Source organism: Lytechinus pictus, unplaced genomic scaffold (assembly GCF_037042905.1).
Source record: "Lytechinus pictus isolate F3 Inbred unplaced genomic scaffold, Lp3.0 scaffold_19, whole genome shotgun sequence".
Lineage (NCBI taxonomy): Eukaryota > Metazoa > Echinodermata > Echinoidea > Temnopleuroida > Toxopneustidae > Lytechinus > Lytechinus pictus.
In genome coordinates this window covers 3370673-3393858 of record NW_026974140.1, presented here as the reverse complement: position 1 = coordinate 3393858, position 23186 = coordinate 3370673, and the positions used below count along the sequence as shown (strand labels likewise).

General features: G+C 35.8%; 1 protein-coding gene across 1 annotated transcript in view; it reads right to left on the bottom strand.

The window, feature by feature from the left end:
* Positions 1-1116: 1116 nt before the first annotated feature.
* Positions 1117-23186, bottom strand: part of LOC129261020 (myotubularin-related protein 8-like) — a 33016-nt gene continuing 10946 nt past the window's right edge. The window contains exons 3-14 of the mRNA XM_054899051.2: positions 22986-23143; positions 21992-22120; positions 19700-19834; positions 18949-19081; positions 18115-18224; positions 16957-17082; positions 16225-16475; positions 13591-13725; positions 12799-12925; positions 12010-12165; positions 11222-11437; positions 1117-8773 (exon numbers count right to left, since the gene is read on the bottom strand). Of these exons, the coding sequence (XP_054755026.1) occupies positions 8513-8773; positions 11222-11437; positions 12010-12165; positions 12799-12925; positions 13591-13725; positions 16225-16475; positions 16957-17082; positions 18115-18224; positions 18949-19081; positions 19700-19834; positions 21992-22120; positions 22986-23143 (1937 nt within the window). The 3' untranslated portion in view covers positions 1117-8512. The remainder of the gene's footprint in view (positions 8774-11221; positions 11438-12009; positions 12166-12798; positions 12926-13590; positions 13726-16224; positions 16476-16956; positions 17083-18114; positions 18225-18948; positions 19082-19699; positions 19835-21991; positions 22121-22985; positions 23144-23186) is intronic.

Genomic DNA, 23186 nt, shown 5'->3' with positions numbered 1-23186 from the left:
GCAAATAACCGAAAGGTCCAATCTTCAAAATGTCATTCATGTGATTAAGTTACGAAAAATATCTATAATCCTTGGTTTCCTAAATATCCAGGATAAACTATGTAAACCTCCACCCCCCCCCCAAAAAAAAAAAAGATAAAAAATATGCAACTCAAATTGAAGGATTATTGCTCCATCATCACATGTGAATATATTATCATTGGAAAGTGTGATCATTACTTTTTACAATTATATGTCATAAGCTATGGTAATGTAATCATGGAATGCGCAGTCCTGGGGAGTGTTTCATCAACATTTTCATCCGACAAGTTGTCAGATCTGACATCTTTCTCTGATGTTGATTGGCTGAGAGGTACTGTTGCTACGGTAACTGTCGGATAAAATGGGACTTGTCGGATAAAACGTCCGACAAGTCCTTTCATGAAACGCCCCCCTGATAAATATGCAACAAGGGTTGTGAATTCCTAATTGTTCCGAGAATGTGCAAACTTCCACATTTGCATGATGTATTCTCATTTGCACAGTGGATTGAATGTGCTGTTACAAACAACTATCCGAAAATCTCACACAAACATTTATGAGGACAAATTTCATCTTCCAAGGAGGAGCATAACAGGAATAATTCATGTCTTTTTTTAAACTCCACCAACATCCACCTGAACAGTATTCAAACACATTTCATTCTTTATAAAGAAATTATTGACAATTTTTTGTGCAAAACATTCAATGCCATCCTAGCAAAATACAAATCATTAATGCCGCATATCAAAAGGACTGGACAATATAGACTTCAGCAATAAAGCAATGCAATTTTGCAATATTTTGCTTCCGACTTAGCATAATATTCAGGGTAACCGCACATTCCATGATTACATTATCATAACAGATGGCACACCATTGCACAGAGGAATAAGGAAGCTTCCCCAGTGAAACAAATCTAACTTTTCAGAGTTTTTTTTTTAAGTGCTTTGTTTCTGAGACCCCTGTGCCGTTCTATACTTTTCATCTTGTCTTATTACACATTCATGAACATTCTTTTACTCAACATTCATACATCTCTTCATCAATTCCTCACGATAAACGCAAATATGACAAATAACAAATGACATCGTGGCATTTTGAACTTATAAGCTATACTATACATATATATTATCACATATTCCATTTAATTTCTGTAAACTCTTTGATTTGATAAACTAAGGAATTTCATTGAACATATATATTTATACTTTCCTTTTCATTTTTATGTACAAGCATACATACACAAAGGCGCTTATACTGCTTTGCAAGTGATGCTAGAAATTTCTTTTAGAAAACAATGACAGTGCTCCAAAGAAAATACATTCCATCAGTGTTCTTATATTGACAACATAATGTACATTCTAGCACATCTTTAAAATACAGTTTAACATATATTTCATTTACTAAATCATGAAAAATAAAAAACATCATATCCATAATTTTACAAGGAATAAATAATTAACATTTAATAAGGATATATATTTTTTCATGTTTGATAGATAATTGTTCATTTACTTGCTGCAGATTGCATTATCACTTTAAATAATACAATGGGTGATTTCAAGTCCGGTGTTAGCCTTGGTTTGGTGTTGGGTGTTGAAATTTGGATTGCTTCCCCTCGCTCCAAAACTTATTCTGAGTTTGTAAAACCGATCCAGATCACATCATTGACATCTCAACAACTAGTGAGTGATTTTTTGGAACCATCTTCATTTTATGTTATAGTGTTATAATCGTGTAAAAATTCACCTAACACCAACACCAAAAAGTCAACACTGAACTTGAAATCACCCAATTTATGGACACTGAATAGAGTACAAGACCTATTCAAATATTATATAAAAGAGCCAATCCAGATTTTCGATTTATCATCAATAGCATTTTCTTTGTTGATAGGTGATATATCTTCAAAATTGGCATGGCATACATATAAAAAATGGGATAAAGGGTTTAGAAAATATATATTAAAATAACACAATAGGCTAAAATAAACCAGAAAAAGTGGACATCTGGCATAAAGACATGACATAATCACTATCAAATACAGTTTGTTTGATTCATGGTTTCTATCTAAGTCTTCAATCATTTTGGCTGACAATGGTACAGATAAAATTTTGCCAGTTTTGACAGTAATAGGTTTGAGATAGAAAACGCCAACACTTTAAAGATCTGAGTCAAGATAACCACAAAAGGTGAGGTCAGAGAAAGAGTAAACAATATATTGCAAGAGAATGACAAGAATAAACAAGCAATGAGTTATTTTTTTACATGATGATTTTTGGCATAGTTATCATTAAAAATCTTTACTTAAATGTATTTGTCAAATGTCATCTTACACGTAATTTAAAGTAATAAAAGGTACCCTATTCATTTCTGTCTGATTCTTGACTTTTTTTTCATTGAAAAATAAATAGTATTTTTGGTGTTGATATTAACCATAATCTTTGCTGTTATCATTATTACGATTATGACTATCATCATCACCATGTTATAATTTTCTTCTACAGGAAAAGTTGTGATTGCATACATGATATACCCATCACAACGTTTCCCAGTGATAGAGTGATACTAAAGTTTGTATGAAGGGGGGAGAGAGTGACATGTGCATCAGGTAAATTATTCAATCTAAGAATAAAATAGGGGGATAATTTGTGCATTTTATAATACATGTGCCTCCCACTTTCATATTCATAAGGCTTTTGAAAGTTGACAACTATTTTTGGATAGCAAGTATCGCAAGTGAGAATTGAAAAATTAAAGAAACAATCGGTAGAACTAGCAGGGAGGTCCAAGGAAAGCTGCAGAGTTTGAATAAGGTTTGTGATCACTTTGAAAAAGAAACAGTTATTGATGCATGGTGTTTGGTACACTGTGGATGCGTAATGATCTAGTGGTTACGACTATCATCTTTCAATCAGAGGGGCATGGGTTCAATCCCAGCCATGGCATGTTTTCCTTCTGCAAGAAATTTACCCACACTGTGCTGTACTTAACCCAGGTGAGGTGAATGGGTACCTGGTTAGATCTATTCCTTGATCCTCTAGCGACGATAATAGCGGCTAAGCTACGGCTGGGGTAATGATATGATACCAAGTATCAAAAAGCGCAGTTGAGTATATGCACCTACTAACTGCGCTATATAAATGGACATATTATTATCATTACACTGATAAATCTCACAGGATTAACGACGGGTGACATCAAAAGACAGGCCCAATTTGCATGCATGTATTATGAAACACAAATCAAACACAATTCTACAATGTATGCATCTGTATTTCAAATGATAGTAATATGGACATTTGTAATGCATCAATATACATCATGAGAAGATGCTCATGGCAGAGTAAAGAAAGGAAGGGAAATGGAGAAATTTTAAAGAGTTACATTTCCTGCACGAGCCGATCGACCACTGCAAGTTCACTTGTGTTGAATGCTATTTAATACAAAATCTAAGGTTTTCTACATGGTTCATCATCAAAACTCTTTATGTAGGTCATAAATGTATTTTTCTTTCGTCCAAAGAAATTACTGTTTTAAACTTTTCATATCATGTATTATAGAACATAATACGTAGTGTAAAGGATGAGAAAATATGTAAAACATTTACAAGTACGGCAAATAAAATTAAAATTGACAGTGAAATAAAGTTAAATTCCTAGAGAAAAGGAAATGAGAAATATAAAGAGAAATATGAAGCCACACTCATGAATACATTGAATTGGAAAAGAAATTGTCTTCACAATAGAAATGCCTTCTATGAATTTGATAAATAAAATCTATCTACATTGCACTGAAATAGACAATCACCAAGAATGTCTACCCAAACTTCAAAATTGGGTGTTTGATGCCGAGTGGTCTAAACTGAAAGCAGATGGCATACAGGGGGGTAAATTGCTTTGAAATATAGAAAAGGTCCAAATTGGAAACTTGGAAAAATTACCTGTAGTTAAAATGTTGTGAAAATAGAATGACCTTGAGAACTATATCACAGGTAGCTGGCTCGTGATGAGTGAGAAATGTCTTTGAAAATAAGCTAGCCTTTTGTATAAGCCATCCAAGTTAAATATCTGACCAGCCTCTCTAGCATTGAAGGGCTCCACATTGCTGAGAGGTCTTACATACAGCTTTTACATCAAGGAGTCAACAGCTCAATAATGAACTCCTCCAGAAAAGTTGGGAAATCTGTTAAATTTTGCTTCATTATGCATGCTTGGAACTGGAATACTACTACCGGTAATGTTCACAACAGAAATACTGCACCATTTTCAAAACTTGGTCCCTCGAAATGTTGGCCTCGTTACAATATTAAAGCAGGATTTCATCAGGAAAATGATTAAATTTACTTGAAACTATACATTACTTGTAATGATCATGACTTACATGGGGGTTAATTGCTTTGAAAGATGGAAAAGATCAATATTGGTAAGTTTGAAAAATAATCTCAGTTCGGTAAATCATTTGGTGGCTGACAAGCCAGTAGACATCAAAATATATAACTTGGTACATAAGAACATGTTCTTCACTCACTCTGGGTGTTTTCCAATAATTTTCAACCATACTGTCATTTTCAATCAAAATAAGTAAAGTATCATTATAGAGAGGAATATGAATTCTTTCTGATGGCACAAAGGATACATTGATTATTTCTGAGAGAAGAAAGAAACAATCAAACTGGTTTCAAAGCCCTTTATATGATGTTTCAGCGTGACTGACTGCTTAGCTTGGGATTTTTAATCTGTTTTCAAGAAAACCTGCATCCATGTAGGATCATGCTCTGAACCTGTGTGGCATTTTATCTATCCCTTAGCACACTTTATCATAGCAATATTCATACTGTATTAAGCCCTGAAACACCTTTTACTGAACTCAAAATGAAATTGGTGGATATAAATCATTTTCACATTACTTGTCTATGTGCCTACACCCTTCTACTATGTGCATGATGGTAGTGATAGTGATAGATTAAAAAGTGACTTCATGAACAATATAACATTTTTATTACATTTCATCACACATAGACCAAAATTAGAATTATTACTAATGCAATTATGCAAGGAATCAAAGTTAATACAGATTACATACTTACTCATTTGTAAAAAGGGAATGTTCATTCATATCAATAGTCAAATATATATCATACATTCACACTACACAATTTTTATACAAGACTTGGCAAGCGCTTTTAATTCAGATTCATATAAAAATATCCTTAGAATTGACCCACTCTATATTAAATGTTGTTCCAACCTGTAACTCCCAAATCAGCACCCAGTCTCATGAAAACTTCTATCAATTATAAATGATATAATGATAATTATGATAAATCTGCTATAAACCTATCAAACAGCAGGATTTCAGTATAATAGCAGCTAACAGCAGCTAATAATTTGTGATTGACAAAAAGCCTCATGAAATAAGGCCAAGAACCAAAAACATTCTCTTCAATGCAAGAAACCGATGATTGTATTTAATTTTACAATTACAATCGTAATTTTACTATTACAATCTTAATTTTATACAAACATTGAGGCACACTGAAAATAGTGCATTCATTTCAGAAAAAAAAATAGGAATGAAAATTTCTCATTTTTGCTAACACATTGGTCTACAGGCACGGCAGCATTTCCAATTATGTTCTCACATTGATCAGGAGATGAAGCATAATACTGTCTTAAAGTATTGAAAATGTTGCAGAGAATTATCAAACAAATTAATGATTCTCTTACTATTTTTTTATGTTGTGTCTTGGTAATTGAACAGGTAATAGAAAATTGCTGATATCGGTTAGGGGGGTATTGGGTAGGGGGGACGAGGCCAAAATAAACTTCCGGGGATGTATATTTTTAGAGGAAATATAAAAAACTGTCAGATTGCACTCTTGAATTACAATGAGAATTATTCAACAGAAATTCTATATTATTTCATGGTTAGGTAAGTGATAAAATGTCTTTACTTGACCTTAGAAAGGTTATAGGTTCGATCCCTAGCCCTGCCAGGTCAATGATGTCATACCAATGACCTGAAAAATGGGACTTTCTGCCTTATCACGGTGTGCTTGGCGTATTCAATATGAGAGTAATGCTATAGTGTGCATGGCCCACTTGAAGACCACATTATGACGACTACTCATGGTAAATAAGGACTATCATTGGTACTATTACTATAATCACCTTCATTACTATATCATGTGCCTCAGGGCAATCTTCAAGTTGCTTCACCAAGTCCTGTAACATTATCATCTACATTGAAATATTTGTAATAGTCATCAGACACTGAGTTTGACAAGCTACGCAAGCTGTAGGTAACCCTATTGCTTCCAACTTCTAATCATTACATTGATTAAGCTAGAACACTTGCAAACATTGACCGATTTGCCTGTGAAGAATTCATAGTTTTGGCAGATATTTAAATGATGAAGAGTTGCTTGGTTGACTACCAACTACATGGTTGAGCACCAAAAATGAAATTCATACCTCTGAAATTCAATAAGAATAAATAAATTTGATGTTTATAACACATACACATCTACCAATGATGGAAGGAAAGATTGCTACCATGCTGGTTAGCACAGCTACGTTCCTGATTTTGGCACTCCAGGGGGAGTGGTGTTTCACAAAGAGGTAAGTGGGTCTGTTTTGTAAAGAATTACGACTATTCTAACTTTGCCATTTACACAACTACCATGGTAACAGGGCTCAGCAGCCAATCACAATAAAGCTTTCCACGGTAGTTACAATAATGGCAAGGTAACCATAGTTCTAACTCTTTCTGAAACGGGCCCCTTATGTCATACTGGAATTCCTAGTGGTGTGTGGTATGGAATAATATCGAGTTGGACAGAGCACACTCTATATAGGCCTATGTGCACTGCTGGAGAGTCATCAATCAGAATATACATTACATACAACATTTGCACTGGGGTGTAAACATGACTTTGAATCACAATACCTCTTTGTGAAAAACTTTATTCCAGGAGCCCCTTCCTGGCAGCACTCATCCACACCTGGGTGGAGAGTGGCAAAACATAGATTCATGTTGTGCCAAATGGATATCTAAGCGGGCAGAGCCAAAAATTAGACATATTCAGGTACAATGACATATTCAGTGAGCAAAACACCTCTCCAAAGTTATAAAAAATATTTAAAAAACATTTGAAAAAACTTTGGCAATTCCCAATTCCTGTACATATCCATTGAAATAAAGATGACTCAGAAAAAAAAATTGGATCTAGGCATTTGGTTGGATGGAAAATGAATTATATATATCACTAAGGGTGTGTTTATGCTTCCATTGCGAGGGCAGAATCAGCGTTTTCAAACGTCGATTCAAAACGCCGATCGTAAACGTGGTTCTGGGAGTGCTGTTTATGCTTAAATTTTCAGAGGCGAAATCACAATCTCCAGCTGGCTTCGCATCGTAATTTTCGTTGAGCAGGAAAGCGAGGTCAAATTGGGCGCACCCTTTTTCGAAAGTTTTTTTTTCTCCGAGTGTTGGTATGGGGAAGGTACGTCGACTGTTATATAAACATCGAACAATTTCCGATATTTTAGTAATTGCATGGAGCTTCTTGATATAGCCATATAATTTCCACCATGATAATAAGAAAAAATAAAGAATATTAAGTATACAAAATAATAAAATATCTACTTGTTTATGCTACTAGGGCATCTGGCGATGTCTCCTCATTATAACTCCTGTTCCAGGTTTTTGGTGTAAATCCCTCAACATTCATCGTGATGACAAATTGGAAGAGTAATACTAGTAATAGTACTACACATGCAAAAAACAAGGGAGATAAGAAGTAATTCCATGGAGGTAACATGCAACCATGTGGAGCAATGCGACTGTATTTGCCCGCGGATTTTCATCTCACCGGAAGCATGTACCAAATGACGTCATTTAAACACGTTTACGATCGTGGTTCTGTTTATACTTCCCCAGAAAGCCTGATTCTGGTCAAACGACATTTACAAACGCACCTTTTTGTGAGTTTACGTTCGGCGTTTCGAAACAGCGTTTAAATGACAATAAGCATGGACGCAACCGTGTTTTGGACTAATCACGTTTGGAAACGCTGATTCTGGCCTGAAAAGTGGAAGCATAAAACGGCCAAAGATGTAATAAGAGTGATTTACAATAAATACTGAGCCATACATCAAGAAGCAAACTTTAAGTAGAGGTAATAGAAAATGAATGAAAAATAATGAAACCAGACTGTTGAGATTAGAATGCAAGAATGAAGAAAAGAAAAAAATATATATCTAATTTACTCTTCGTTATATTCTATAGACAACACTGGCTAAGCAACAGCAGACATCGTCGTATCCTTGAAGTGCTTGTGACCCAGTTACATATACATCACAAAAAACAGAATGCGTACCAACCAATTACCAAGGAAACCTTGAAGTTGAGGGTGATGTAACACTTGGTTCAGAAGCTTTCAGACTGATATCCATTCCAGCAATGTAACTGGGTCATCAGTCTCTCATTATTCTTGAATCTGCATGGTCCCTAATGAGTTTGTGATGGGTGATGTCGGTGATAATGGACCACTGGCTAAGATGTGCGTTGGGGACAGACCCACGGACGGTGAGCGTGAGGGCGTGCTAGGCTCGGAACAACCCGCTTTGAGTTCCCTGTAGCAGGGCCGACAGACTGGGACAGGACGCTGGGATTCATGACCCGGTAACAGAGTTTGCTTATCTATACATCGGATACAGAAGACTTCACCGCACTTCCAACAATGGTACTGTTAGGAAAAAAGCAGGTATAAGATGGAAGAAATGTCAATACAAGGTTTTTGCATATAGACATACAAAACCACATAGAGTAACCAATCTGGATGAGTTGCACATGCAGTAAAATGTCTTTCTTGTCTGTAAAAATACTGCATAGGGTCTAGAACCTTAGATCTCAGTTTACTGTACAGGGCCAGTATTCAATTCAATCTTCTTGGTCCATAAGTTCACCAACTTATTTTTTAATTAGCACACTTTATCATTTTTGGTATTGAACCAAAACTGGTAATTTTTATATCGCTTGGAAGGCTAACCGCCTGGCATATTGGTTTATGTAAAAGCTATATTACAGTGCAGAGGAGAACTTTCATTTTACTGCATGTGATAAAGGAGAGACTTTGTGTGACAGTTACTTTGTCTTGCCTAAGTGTAGGCTTACTAGAGTAAATACTTGAAAGCAATACCAAGAACAGCTAAATGATTTATTCATTCAAGTGTCAAATCAAGCACCAGCATACATGTAGGTCCTTATCAACCGATAAACAACACTACTAATTTAATTCTCCCCATCATATTTCCTTATCATTATGTTTATTTTATCAAAACAAGTCTTAAATTTTATGCATATAGGGACTGCCTCGACTGAATCTTTGCTTTGTTCTTTTGCAGTTCATGTTCATTTTTATGCTTGTATCGTATATAGCTTTCGTACAATCTTAGCCTTTTTACCTTACTTGTATATTACCATGTATCTTTGTTGCTTTTTTCTTTACTTTTTTTAATCTTTTATATGCTTAATTAATAGACTTGAATAAATCAATAAATGAAATGAACAAGTGGAGGGCCTCTGGCGGTCTTGCCTGCATTATGTGATTTTAATTAACCCTATCCAGGCCGGGGGGGGGGGGGGGCCTCGGAGGCCCCCCTCAACAATTCGCGCAAAATTTTTTGACCGCGCTGCTCACCGACTTTTTACTTTGAAGTCTTGCGCAACTTTAGAGACCAGTTTTGTGTCACCCGGGTACGCGGTTCCGAAATTACGCAACATTATGTAAGTGCATGTCAGACCAAAAATTGCTCAAAAGCGTGATTTCGTATACAAAGTCAATAAAAATTGTGATTTCAACCAAAAATCATAACATGATTATTTTTAGTTTTGCTGGTCTAAATGTATTTATTTTATGCCGTTTATGATCTCAGTAGAGTACCCAACAAATATTATTGAAAAAACAATGAAAAATGAAAGGTCCAAAAACAAAGAAATACATTAAGAAATTGCAAAAAACAATAAAATACATAAGAAATTGATCTGATATCGCAATTTTTTTCATGTACACTTGCTAGGAACACCAAAAAGAGTTTTTATACCAAAAATTGGAACATTTGGAGCTTTATTTAGGGAGTCAGAGGGGAAACTATGATTTCGCATACTTATTACGCATAAATTAGCATAATCGCTTAATACGAATTTGCATGAAATAAATTACTATACAGTTTTGTAGATTATGTCCAAGACAACCTGCGTGCCAATTTTTGGCGCGATCGCGTGGCCAACGGCCGAGATCTCAAGGGGGGCCTGGGAGCCCCCCCCCCCCCCCCCCAGCCATATAAACTCCCAAAATACCCCGGCTTAGATAGGGTTAGAGCAGCAGTGCTGACTTTGAAAATGACTATAAAATAATTATTCACAAAAATTCACACCATTCATATAATAAATATACTACTACTTTCATTGACCCTAAATAACATTTGACCTTGATCACATAACTATAGCCATAAACTTTCAAAGTTATGATGGTGATTCAACAAATACCCCCAATATGACCAAAGTTCACTAACGCTAAATGACCTTTGACCTTGGTTATATGACCAGGAACTCGCACAGGATGTTCAGGGATACTTGATTACTCTTATGTCCAAGTATTATGAACTAGCTCCATCAACGTTCAAAGTTACGATGGATATTACAAAAAATACCCCCAACATGCCCAAAGTTCATTGTCCCTAATTGACCTTTGACCCTGGTCATGTGTCCTGAAACTTGGGCAGGATGTTCAGTAATACTTCATTACCCTTATTTTTAAGTTTCATGAACTAGGTCCATATACTTTCTTTCTAAGTTATGACATTTCAAAAACTTAACCTCAAGTTAAGATTTCCATATTGATTCCCCCAACGTGGTCTAAGTTCATTGACCCTAAATGACCTTTCATCTTGGTCATGTGACCTGAAACCAAGGCAGAATGTTCAGTAATACTTGATCACCCTTATGATTAACTTTCATGAACTAGGTCCATATACTCTCATGATATAATTTAAAAAACATAATCTCAGGTTAAGATTTGATGTTGATTATGCCGTCGGAGAAGCGGCGCCTATTGTCTCACTCTGCTATGCATGTGAGACAAAAATGGAAATGAAAACTACTATAATCCAATTATTGAATCATGGTTTAATACCTTTCTGCTGAAGTAGTCAAATGGAGATGAACAGGAGCACTGTCTTATATGCCTGAAGCTCTGCCATTCAGTAGCTACACTCTCTACAGCATTGTTCATAAGGGATGCTGAGAGGACTTCACTACTATCATCCCGTCTCAGGGATGGACTGGTCTTCAGAGAGGACACATCGTTGTTGGGTGAGTCATCTCTGTTGATTGCACTTGAGTCATATTTCTAAATGAAAAAAATCCACGAGATGATTAATACTGCATGGGTGAGAATTATACAGCAACCCAAAAAGTGTTGAAATTTTGTCACCAACTAATGTCCCACATGATTTGGTGTCAATTTTCTAGGAATAAAGTAAACTCTGCTGAAGATTCAATTCGATTGAGCTACAAGGATCTGTCGCCCAAGCCATGATAAATCGACTGAGCCGAATGAGAAACCGTGATTAAAGAGTAATGCGACATTTGCTCCTGTCTTGACCTCTCTGAAAGCCTGTATTTTGAACTATGGCTTCACTTTATACAAAGGGTGAAAAGTTCTATTTTAAATATAGGTCATCTTATGATAAATATAATAGCTTTCATCCCATAAAAACATGGAAAGACCCAAGTAAACTCATATGAAGCAAGCACTGTAAAAAAGTATTTGACACTCATCGCTTCACATAATAGCCCAGACTAAGACAATAGTTTAACTTACACTGGATCTTATACTACAGGTCATACGGTCAAGGTAAGTGTAAGGTTATAGCTTATGTAGGGTAAAAGGCTTTGGGAATCTGTATTAGGAATACTTACTTCATTAGATAGGTCATTTTTGGTTGATATCATATCATCTTTGTCTAGTGAGATGGAATTCTGACTGCTACCATTCTCTAAGATATGATTAGTATCAGGTTTCTCCTCCCTGCTTACACTCTCAGATGTCAGCATCTTCTTCAATGATGCTATTTGCTGTAATAATCATCACAAATAATCTTGAAATTAACTAAAGTTATGATCAACCAGATAATTGTTTTGAAGGAATTATAATGAAAATTAATTGAGACTATACAGAAGGTGACAGAAATCTAGTTTTACAGTGTGTAATGGTAATATGACGATGATGATGATGATGATGATGATTGATGATGATGATGATGATGATGATGATGATGACGGCGACGATGATGACGACCATGATCATCATGACCATGATGATGATGATGATAATGATGACCATGATGATGATGATAATGACCATGATAATGATAATGATGAGGATGGTGACGATGACCATGATGATGACGATGATGACGATGATAATGGAGGTGGTGGTAGTGGTGATAATAGCGATGGCAATTAACAGGAGGAGGTGACAAAATCAAACAGAAATACATTTCATTACATGTGCACCCTTATAGGTCCAACACTAATACATAATTATCATTAGTACTCACTAGTGTCATTTCAATCAAACAAAGTTATATCTTATGATAATTGCCTTACAAACAAGCAATCAATTTACATAACCATATACTGTACACAATCACTTTACATTAATGAAATCTTTATTTATACAATCATGACAGCACATTGTCTACTTACATTCTCCAAGAACTGTACATGGTCTGCTAGTGAAGAACTGTGATCTTTCATTGCACTCAATACATCAGAGACCGATTCCCTTGGATGTACTCCATTCTCATACCGGTTGTACATCCCACGCCAAAACCTACAAGTTTATTAATAACATCAGGGAAATAAGAAGTTAGTAAATTCTAAAGGTGCATGTATGAGAATATCTAAACACATCTGTGTCTTTGTTAAAAACAGGGACAACACTTTTAATTGAAAAAAAACCCTGAATCATCTAGAATAAGCCATTTTGTACACACAAAATGTGTATTCTAGAGTAAGAAAAACGAGTTGAAAGTCCTGAAATCTGCTTTAGCCTCAAAAGTGGCATCCCTATGAATATTGATTTTCATGCACTCTAAAGTCATTATATTAAATGGAAAGATTTCCCTCAAAATCAAAATAATATGAAATTAATCCGAATATAGGTGTTCAAGAAAATGTGCATGCTCCTCCTAAAGAAAATTGTTTGCCATGATAGGTAATATCAGGCAATATATAAGCACTTTACAAAAAATTCATCCCATGGAGTGTGTTCTTAGATAACTTGTCTGAAGTCTGTGCCACGTTTTTGGCAGGAATCCTGCTATGATGGTGCTACATGTATGTGTCTTTTCATTGCAGCTTTCCTTCATTTCCTATAATATCACCTATGATGAAATGTGAGGATTGGTATAATGCAAAGCTGCTGGTAGGATTCCTGCAGGAATAACCTGGCTGTAACTTCTGATATGGTGCCTTAGTCATAGATTTCTATCTTACTTGAGCATCTGAGGGCTGAAGTCCGGTGTGAGGATACCATCTGTGCTTGGATGATTAGGTTTGTAGAGGGGGTTGATGTAATCAGACATACGAGCCTGCATGTAACGCCATAGAGAAAATGTCTTCTGGGATAACCTATGCAACAAATAAAACAACAAATAATAAACTTAAATAAGTCTGAAGTTTTAGAAGATATAGGGTATGATAATTATTCATGAAACAAGGCTTTCTTGGTACATTTGTGCAAAACATTAAGACCTCAATGTTCAAAGAGCTCTATAAAATTCATGATTATCAAAAAAGACAATACACTGACACTCATCGAATGGACACTTGACAACTAAGATTGAAGGGGCACTCTCTTATCAAGCAAAAAAAATATACCCGGTATGTAACAAATTAGGAGAGAGAAGAAATGTAATTGAATGCTTTGACGATAACAAATAAGACTTCCTGAAAGTTCCATAAGACTATCCTAAAGATATCTGTAAACCAATGACTTTTGATTAAAAAAAAACAGCTACTTTGTCAATTTACCAACTCCTTATAACATAGGGTCTTTTTTTTCTTTCTTACATGTACATTGATTAAGAATAAACACTACCGCTTTTATATGGTGCAAAATACATTAGAACTGTGATTTCCGTGCTTTACAGATACTCCCTAAGAGCTTTCAAACAAGTTTCAATCTCAATAGCTTGGCATTCTACAAACAGCTTTTGCAACATACCGATTTGGACACACCAGTCTTATTCTGCAACCTAATATATTTTATTGTTCAGACATGTATATGAAATAGTTTTTGTTGTTCTGCTCTGAAGCGCCTTGAGCATGTATTATCATTATTATTATTACTCTCATGTGAATGCCCTCCTACATATAGATGTATATAGTTTGTAGGATACAGTTAATCAACCTACAAGGACAATTGTTCTAAAAGTATTAATCATGTTTTAATGAAGTGCAACAACTGGTTATTACTGGTGTATATATGTGTGGTATTTACATGTACATACATGTACATACAGTACTCTTTAAAATCTAATACTGTAGTGACATCTCATATATTGAGATAAATCATTGTTTGCAGCATGAATTGAGAAACAGAATGAGTATCAAAATCACTGCATTGCTGAGGGTCATGAAATGGCTATATACATGTATGTTACTATATTCTCATCACGAAAAACACTTTGTACGATTCAACTGCAGTAAAGAAACACATCTTACACATCACTTATACCAAATTGCCTGATATGCAGAGAGCGTTTCATTGTAGATCCTATCCCGCTTGAAATGATTTTGCAACCAATTGAAAAAAAAATTAAATAGGACAATGCAAAACTAGTTTTCTTAAAATCTGGATAAAAGCAGAACCTTTTGACTCATTCACATTATAATATGAATCCATGCCAACTTCATTAGAATTTAATTTAATAAGCTATTAAAACTGGGTCATTATTAATCCCTTGCTAAAGATACATATGAATTATAATTAAATGAGGTTAATTTATAAAATACAAAGGAGTTTCATGAAAAGATTTGAAAATGATAGATCAGTCGTCTGCTACAAACAATGACAACTCGGATATCCAATAATTTCTAACAATTCATCGATGAGCAGAATTTTAATGGAACTTATGTTTCCGCTTTGGTTGGTTGTTAAAAAAAACAAGCTAAACAAAAACTGAACCCACTCCTGCTACCATTTTATAGTTAAAAGCCCTTTTAGCCTTTGTAGCCCTTTATTGAAATTGATCAACTAAGGAAACACAAGGGCAATTCCATAAAATATGTACATCCAACCCCCTATATGTGGGACCTTCATGTAATTTTCTCTCTGATTTGTTCTTTTGACAGTCTGTAATGTTCTCAAAGGGCCATGACTTGATCAGTTTCTAAAGAGAAGCAAGACTTGAGAAATATGGGGGGCAACGTACAAAAAAGGTTGATCATTTTATGGAATTGCCCACAATTAAGAATGTTCACAGTAATTGGTAAAATAAAGCCTAGAATACACAAATGCCCATAGATGTCCTTTTGTGCTGCATCAAGATATGCAATTCTATAGGTTGGAAATTCATGATTAAATTGAGCTACAGCCATTATTTCTTTTTCCATTAAAAATATCAGGGTCAAATTTTTAAATTAGGAGATATTCTTTTGAATTGCTGTATAACATCATTAATTGTCATTATTATCATTTATTGATTGGCATGGTCAACAACACCCTGGTACTTAAATTTTAATTATGTTTAACATACCATACTTCTGTAGGGAACCAGAGTCAAGTTAAGCAAGGTTGACTGATGTCCGTAATCTTAGTCTGACCATGATTTATTTTCTGATCTAGAGAAATCTAGACTGACCAAGCCAAATTATCTTTAACAGGCCTGTCCAATTACAGACCTTGATTGTGATCGGCTACTGAGCCATGTCACCATGCCAAAATGGCATACTTACCAATAACTCTTAGTATGAAACAGTCCACTGGCATAAATCCATATAGTGGACCTATTGTTCAGGGGGGGGGGTGATCTATTGTTTCATTCCCCTGACTTGAATAGTATGACGACACACATTTACACCAGTGAAACACTGTAACATGAGTGTGTCAGGAAAATTCAGACTTACTTTTTATCCTGCCTCTCCTTCTCACAGTTACCAAGGAAGTTGCCAAACTGGCTGGAGAAGACGTGATCGTGGAGCTCTAGAAGGAACCTCTCATTGAACTGAAACGCACAAGGAAACTGTTGACACAGCTGCCAGGTACAGTCAATGAACTGGGTGAAGACTGGCGACACCTCTCTAGGGTCACACGCTAGCAGACCACATCGATGCAGGAACTTGTGACCAAACGCCAACCACTCCTTCTCAATCAACACCTATTAAATGTGGTACATAAGAATGAAATTACAGTCCAAACCCTGATTATATTATATAACCAGTCAGGATACATACACATTTGAACAGATAAGGATTTATTAACGTACAGAATCGGGCTAAAAAGGGATATGAGGGATAACGGGGAGTCACCCTCAAAACAATCAAGCACAGCCCCCCTACAAACGTTTTTTCTCTAAGCCTCTTTCACAATATGTGGTGTGCCTGATTATACGACTGTTGCGATTGTGTGAAACATATATAGTGACCAAATGATCGCAAACAGTTGCACAAGCAATTGTGAAAGCCCCTTAAGCAGTACGAGTCAATATAACGTATGATTGCTACTTAAGGTGTTCAAACCTCATATCTCAGATTAGGAATTTTTTAGCTCAGAAAATGCTTGATTAAGAGTTAAGACATAAGAAGCAACCTTCTCCCACCTGCCTCACAGTCCCACATACTAAAAAATATGTTAGTTACCTGAAAACCTTGTACAGTTCTATAGTATGGATCCAGTAAGATACTTGATAAAGAGCATGTCTGAGCTGTCCTATCCCAGCCATCTGAACAATGAACCAAGACTGACAATCCTTCATCAGCAATAGCCTACAAATACAAAATAATCATAACAAATAAGCATCTAAAATAGCTCGATGATTGGCTGGTAAGATGAGATGCAATATAGCATAAATATGAAAATTCCTTTGTAAAATCACTATTGGTATAATAAATACAATATTTTTTGTTGCTTTTTTTTCAAAAATTTGTTTTAGTAGTTTCTTTTAGAAACAATTAACTATAAAACAAGGCACAGATAAGGAGTATATCCATAAAATTGCAGCAACATTTGCAGCATTTTGGGGTCTAATGTTGGTTACTCTTTTCTCTTCAAACAAGAGGAGCACCTCTATGTCCAATTTTCATGAACTAGATCCATAAACTTTCTGTTATGATGGTAATTCAATAAATACCCCCAACATGGTCTAAGTTCATTGACCCTAAATGACCTTTGACCTTGGTCATGTGACCTGAAACTTAGGCAGGATATTCAGTAATACTTGATTACCCTCATGTCCAAGTTTCATAAACTAGGTCCATATAGTTTCTAAGTTATGACAACATTTCAAATACTTAACCTTATTGAATGTTAACCTAAGGTTAAGTATTTGAAATGTTGTCATAACTTAGAAACTATATGGACCTAGTTTATGAAACTTGGACATGAGGGTAATCAAGTATTACTGAATATCCTGCCTAAGTTTCAGGTCACATGACCAAGGTCAAAGGTCATTGATCCTACATGACCTTTGACCTTGGTTATGTGACCTGAAACTCTAGCAGTATGTTTAGTTTTATGGCGCCTATAGTCCCGCTCTGCTATGCAGGCGAGACAAAATGAGCCCATATTACTGTATTTAAGAAATAACACTAGCACCCATGGATCAATCACTCCTGGGGGTGGTGAAATTCTGAGGTCATCTTCTTAATTATGATAAAAAGAACATAAAATGAGTTTTAAAGTACATTTTAAGTTGCAAACAACTGTGAAACAAAGACCTTCACAACTACTACAGAGTAGAAGATGTTCAATATATCAAAAAAAAAATATACCGAATCTATACAAACCAAATTATTTACCTTGGCAATGAATAATGATGTATCTAGTATAGCCTTGATGTGCTTCATCCATTGACTAGATTCTAAACCACTCAAGAATGCTTCCATAGAGGGATTCTTTAACTCACACACTGTACACAATAGAAGACAGAGAGAGAGAGAGAGAGGGAGAGAGAGAGGGAGAGAGAAAGAAATAAAACATAAAATAAACCCATACTATACATTGCCCAGGATTTCATGTTTAAACATTCTCTTTACTATATCATATTGATACTGATATTATAGTAAAGGGGGAAAGGCATAATCCCTTTTATAATGATGCTAAGGCTGTTATCGGTATGGAACCCAGTAAAAAAGTAAAATGTAATAACAAAAGGCATATGATTGTTATTAACAATAGGAAATTTTAATGATTCTGTAAGAGATGCAATTCTATTGGATTCTTGAAGCATGCAGCGGACTACCCAGGGTAATATTAGAGTGCATTGACACTAAAAATATATAGTTTCATTATTATTGCTATTGAACATTAACACAATAACAATTGTGCAACTGACCACTTTTTTTATTTAACCTCATAGTTAGCTTTATTAAATGTTCCATGAAAAATATCTTAAAATAGGGTATTGTTGTATTGAAACATGAATTTGTTCGCCTTCTTTCCCTTTCTACCTCCAATTTCTTTTCTTTCTAAAAAACTCCTTGAGTTCTTATCCCCTTTATTCTATTTCTTACTCTCCTTAACACAGTAGGCTCAAAAACATAACTTAGAATAGGTAAATGACTGAATTACTTAGAATAAGTGTTCTATCAATTGTACATATTCTCCAAAGTAATTTTGAAATAATCACTTACCGTCAATAAGCTTCTGCAAACTGCTCCTCATCACATGTATATTTTCTATTCCTAGAAATTTGAATCTGATGTTGGTATACACTTCTGTTGACTCATACCCTTTCCCTGAGGCTTTATTCACCATCGCATTAATCTAAAAAGAAATAATTTTCATTAACAATTATTGATTATTTCCCCAAACTTCTACATTCTTATTACATTGTATATGTACTTTAATACCGTATACAATATCTAATACGAACAGCAATCCAATACCAATACAAAAACAAGTTTTTAGTTGATTAAGGTTGATTGATAAAACAGCTCTATGTACAATGCCAGAGCAAGCAACTTAAGTTATTTGACCTCTATGACCTCTGACCTTTGACATAAAACCCAAAAAACTAATCAGGTCATAATTACCCCTACACGTATATGCATACATAAGCTGTCAGATTTTGAAAATAAAAACATATTAGTAATGCCTCTGGCAACTACATGTACATGTACCTACAGCAAGAATAGGCATAAAAATATGCAGTTACCATGGCAATGTAGATAAATCACAAATGTATGTCTTGCAAATCTTCATTCTACAACAGGTGTGTGCCGAACATTCTTAAATTCTTCAATAAAGAAGGTACTCAATACATTTCAAAAACAGTTCAATCTGCCACAATTGCAACCAACATACTGCCTCATCAAAGCTCTCCTGCAGGACATGTATCAATTAAACCACTGTTTATGAACCAATAACCATTGTCTTTCTTACCTTTGGCCTAGTATCAACAATATACATGACATCTGACTTTGGATTTGTCTTTAGGATAGCTTGTAACATCTCTTCATCTTCCACACAACGAGCACTAAACCCTGCCAATGGCTGACTACATCGACACATGGCAGCCTAGTGATATGAAGAAAGAACACAAAAGATGCATAAAATTTTTTACCTGAGAAAACTCAGGTTGTTTTTACCAGAGCTTTTGCCCTGTGTTAAAGTCAATGGCAGAAATCAGACTAACCTTAGTTTTCAGTTTTTACCAGTTTTCTCAGGTAAAACATTTTATGCAACAGGCCCAAGGTGTTTGTCAAGCATTGTACGGTTGAGACCACGCAACATGGCTCCTAATTATTAGCCTTCAAAAGGTATGTTGTTTAACCAATTTTAAAGTAATACATAAAAACTGATTTACAGTAGAGGCTACATACCATCATACCTGCCAACCTTTGATAATAAAAAATCAGTATCAATACTACGAGGGCACCAAGTGGGTGTTCGGCCCGTTTTAACGGTAGGGGCTCTTTGCATTTTCAGCATGTAAGAGTAGCACATTTCCCTACACTTTTTAAAGCAAATATACCCTCACAATCTACCTTTATGTAATTTAATATCATTTGTCAATTAAAAGAAGGTCTTTAAATATCACTTTTGTGACAAAAGACACCCAGTTTCATGCAGGTGTGATTTGTTTTCATTTAAATCTATGAATTTTTCTTGTTCACCAGAGCTCTCAAAAACTTTAATTTTGAATATATTTTTGAGAGCCCTCTATTGGTGGAAAGTGAGATTGATGCAGATCTTCATCTCCACAGATTCTCTTTTTAATTAGAAAAAATTAATTTCAATAATTCAATTGAGTTATGGGCCAAGGCATAGGCCTATTTTTATGATGAATTTAGATCTAAGTTGGGCCTAACTTACTATATGAAAAACTGACGTGCCAAAAAATCAAACATTTATCCAGCCTATATCAAGAGAAAATAAGCCAAACATTGACAATCATATTCATGTTATTTCACCGCACAGGGGTTACTGACTGAGGACAAAACCTAATTTGGATAAGTGCTTGTTGGTATAAGAGAGCAGATTTTCAGCCATGACAAAAACGGAGCCGAAACTAAACGGCTGCATGCGCCCGACCCGCACTGCGCACTTGCGGTGCGCCGGTGAGCTAAGACGGGGAGGCTGAGGCGCAGCAACTCGTCGGGCGCCGGGAGCTTAGGCAAGCGAAGCAAGTAGATTTGGCGTTCGGCTCCGAAGGCTCAACTTGAGATCGAAATTTGATAATCTCCTTTCTTCCTCAAAAATTTGACAACTATTCAAAAAATAAAGTACAGATCAATGTTAAAATTGCGTTGGGATAGATCTAACTTAGAGTAGCGTCGGTGCGCGGCTGGCCGGGCGGCGCGGGGGTATGGTGTGCAGCCGTTCGGCAGCTGCAGCATAGCATGCAGGCACCGCAGAAGCACAGCAATATACCACTGAAATCACCAAACACACTAGACATACACTGCACATTCACTAACTCACTCCCACACTACAAAATCTTCCGGCGACATGGGCAAAACCTCGAATAAAAGGTGAAATTTTCTTACCTAAATCACCATATTTCGCGTCAAAAATATCACCATCAGTAATTCTTAACATCGTAGTTAGGAAACAAGGGGTCTAAAAAAGTGTATTTTTCACGGTTTTTCCGATGTTCGTGGATTATGAAAACATGTCCTCACTAAAAACTGGCAAGAGCCGATGTCAGCCGCCATTTTTTCCCGGAAGTCAACGCTAAGTACTAGTGCGGCCGTAGCGTGTACGCTCGTTATTTTCACATGCATTTGCAATGGAACTGCGCACTTAGCAGTGTTTGCGCGCCGTTTAAAGTCGCTCTCTGTGCAAAACTAGCGCATTTGCGTAGCCGTGCGCTCCAGTCGTTTACGCGTTAGTCGCATCTTGATATGAGCCGTGCATGCGTTAGTCGCATCATACAGCCGTTTCAATAATTTCAACACTATATTGATTAACCCAAAAATCAGAATTTTGGTTTTAAAATTCGGAATTCGGAATGGAGGTATAAAAATCGGTATAATTCCGCCAAAATCGGAATGGTTGGCAGGTATGTACCATGTAAGTTGACCTTCAATAAATCGAATAATTGGCAGGCAATTACAAATCCTATCTATTATTATTATTATTATCTCTCTTCCTGAATCAAGAGCTATATTTTATCTATTTATATTAGGATAAGATTTGCAACAGTTTAAAGAAGACAGACAACAAACTTACATTGTTTTCTCGATGTAGGTATGACAAGACTGGTAACCGACCTCTACTCCTGAATCTAGAACTCCCAACTAAGACTGGTGTACTCGCATACGTAGGGACATATAGACTTCTTGAATACGTGTCACAAATCTATAAACAAGAAAATTACGAGACAAGGTAAAACAATATTTGAATTATGCAACCTTGATATTCTTGCTGCATATGTTAATTGGTGACTTTGTTTATGGCATCCGTCATATCTAAAATTGCTTTAGCATGGTAATGGCACTGACAATAATTGAAGTTCCACAAAAGGGCCTGCCAGTGAACCACCAACATGTGATTTTTCAGGGGTAGCGTGGCAGTCGAGGCAGGTAAAGATGACATTCACCATCACCTGCAGTGCAAACCCTTCATTCAAATTAAGGGGTCTGAATATGCAGCATACATGTAATTATACCTTGTGAACTGAATGCCATCTCACTCAAGAAATTGAAACAGCAAGTTTTAAGTGCTGATCTTCTGTGAAGAACCACTTGGTGATCAAAGTTTCAATCAGGGTCTGTGCCTGCAGACTGGTTAAAGCCCTCAATTAGGCACTTTACTAAAATCTGTGCCACATCAACAGTAATCCTGCTCTGAATCCACCGTGCGTCTTTCACAACTACTTTCCTGGCATTCCCATTACTTGCCTGTGATGGAATGTGACGATTAGCAATGACAAGATGTCTCCAGGATTCCTGCGGAATTCCTGCAGAATTCCTACAAGAAAGACATGTCTCTGACTTTCATTGAGGTGCATTCACACAAGAGCTGGTCCCTTTAATCTTCCTCATACAAACGTATAAATCTCGAAACTGTAGTTATGTTCAATGGAATGTTTTAAGAAACAAACAATTGGTGATTTAAAATTACTAACAATATACTCCTAGCAAATCACATGCAAGGATTTTGATAGCTTGTAGTTACTAATTTCACTGGATATTTGTTTCATGAAATGCTTCCATAGTCTTACCTCATAATTCTTGTTAATGGCTGTGCTACACCAATGTTCATTGGGTATACCCATGCGTGCATACTCTGCCTGTAGATCAAACTGATCCCAACCTGTTACCATAGAAGGTACAACAGTAGCTGACTTGTAGTGGAATGCATACAGGTCTTCAAGCTCAGCTACACAAAAAGAGAGAGAGAGAGAAATAGAAGAAAACAAAAA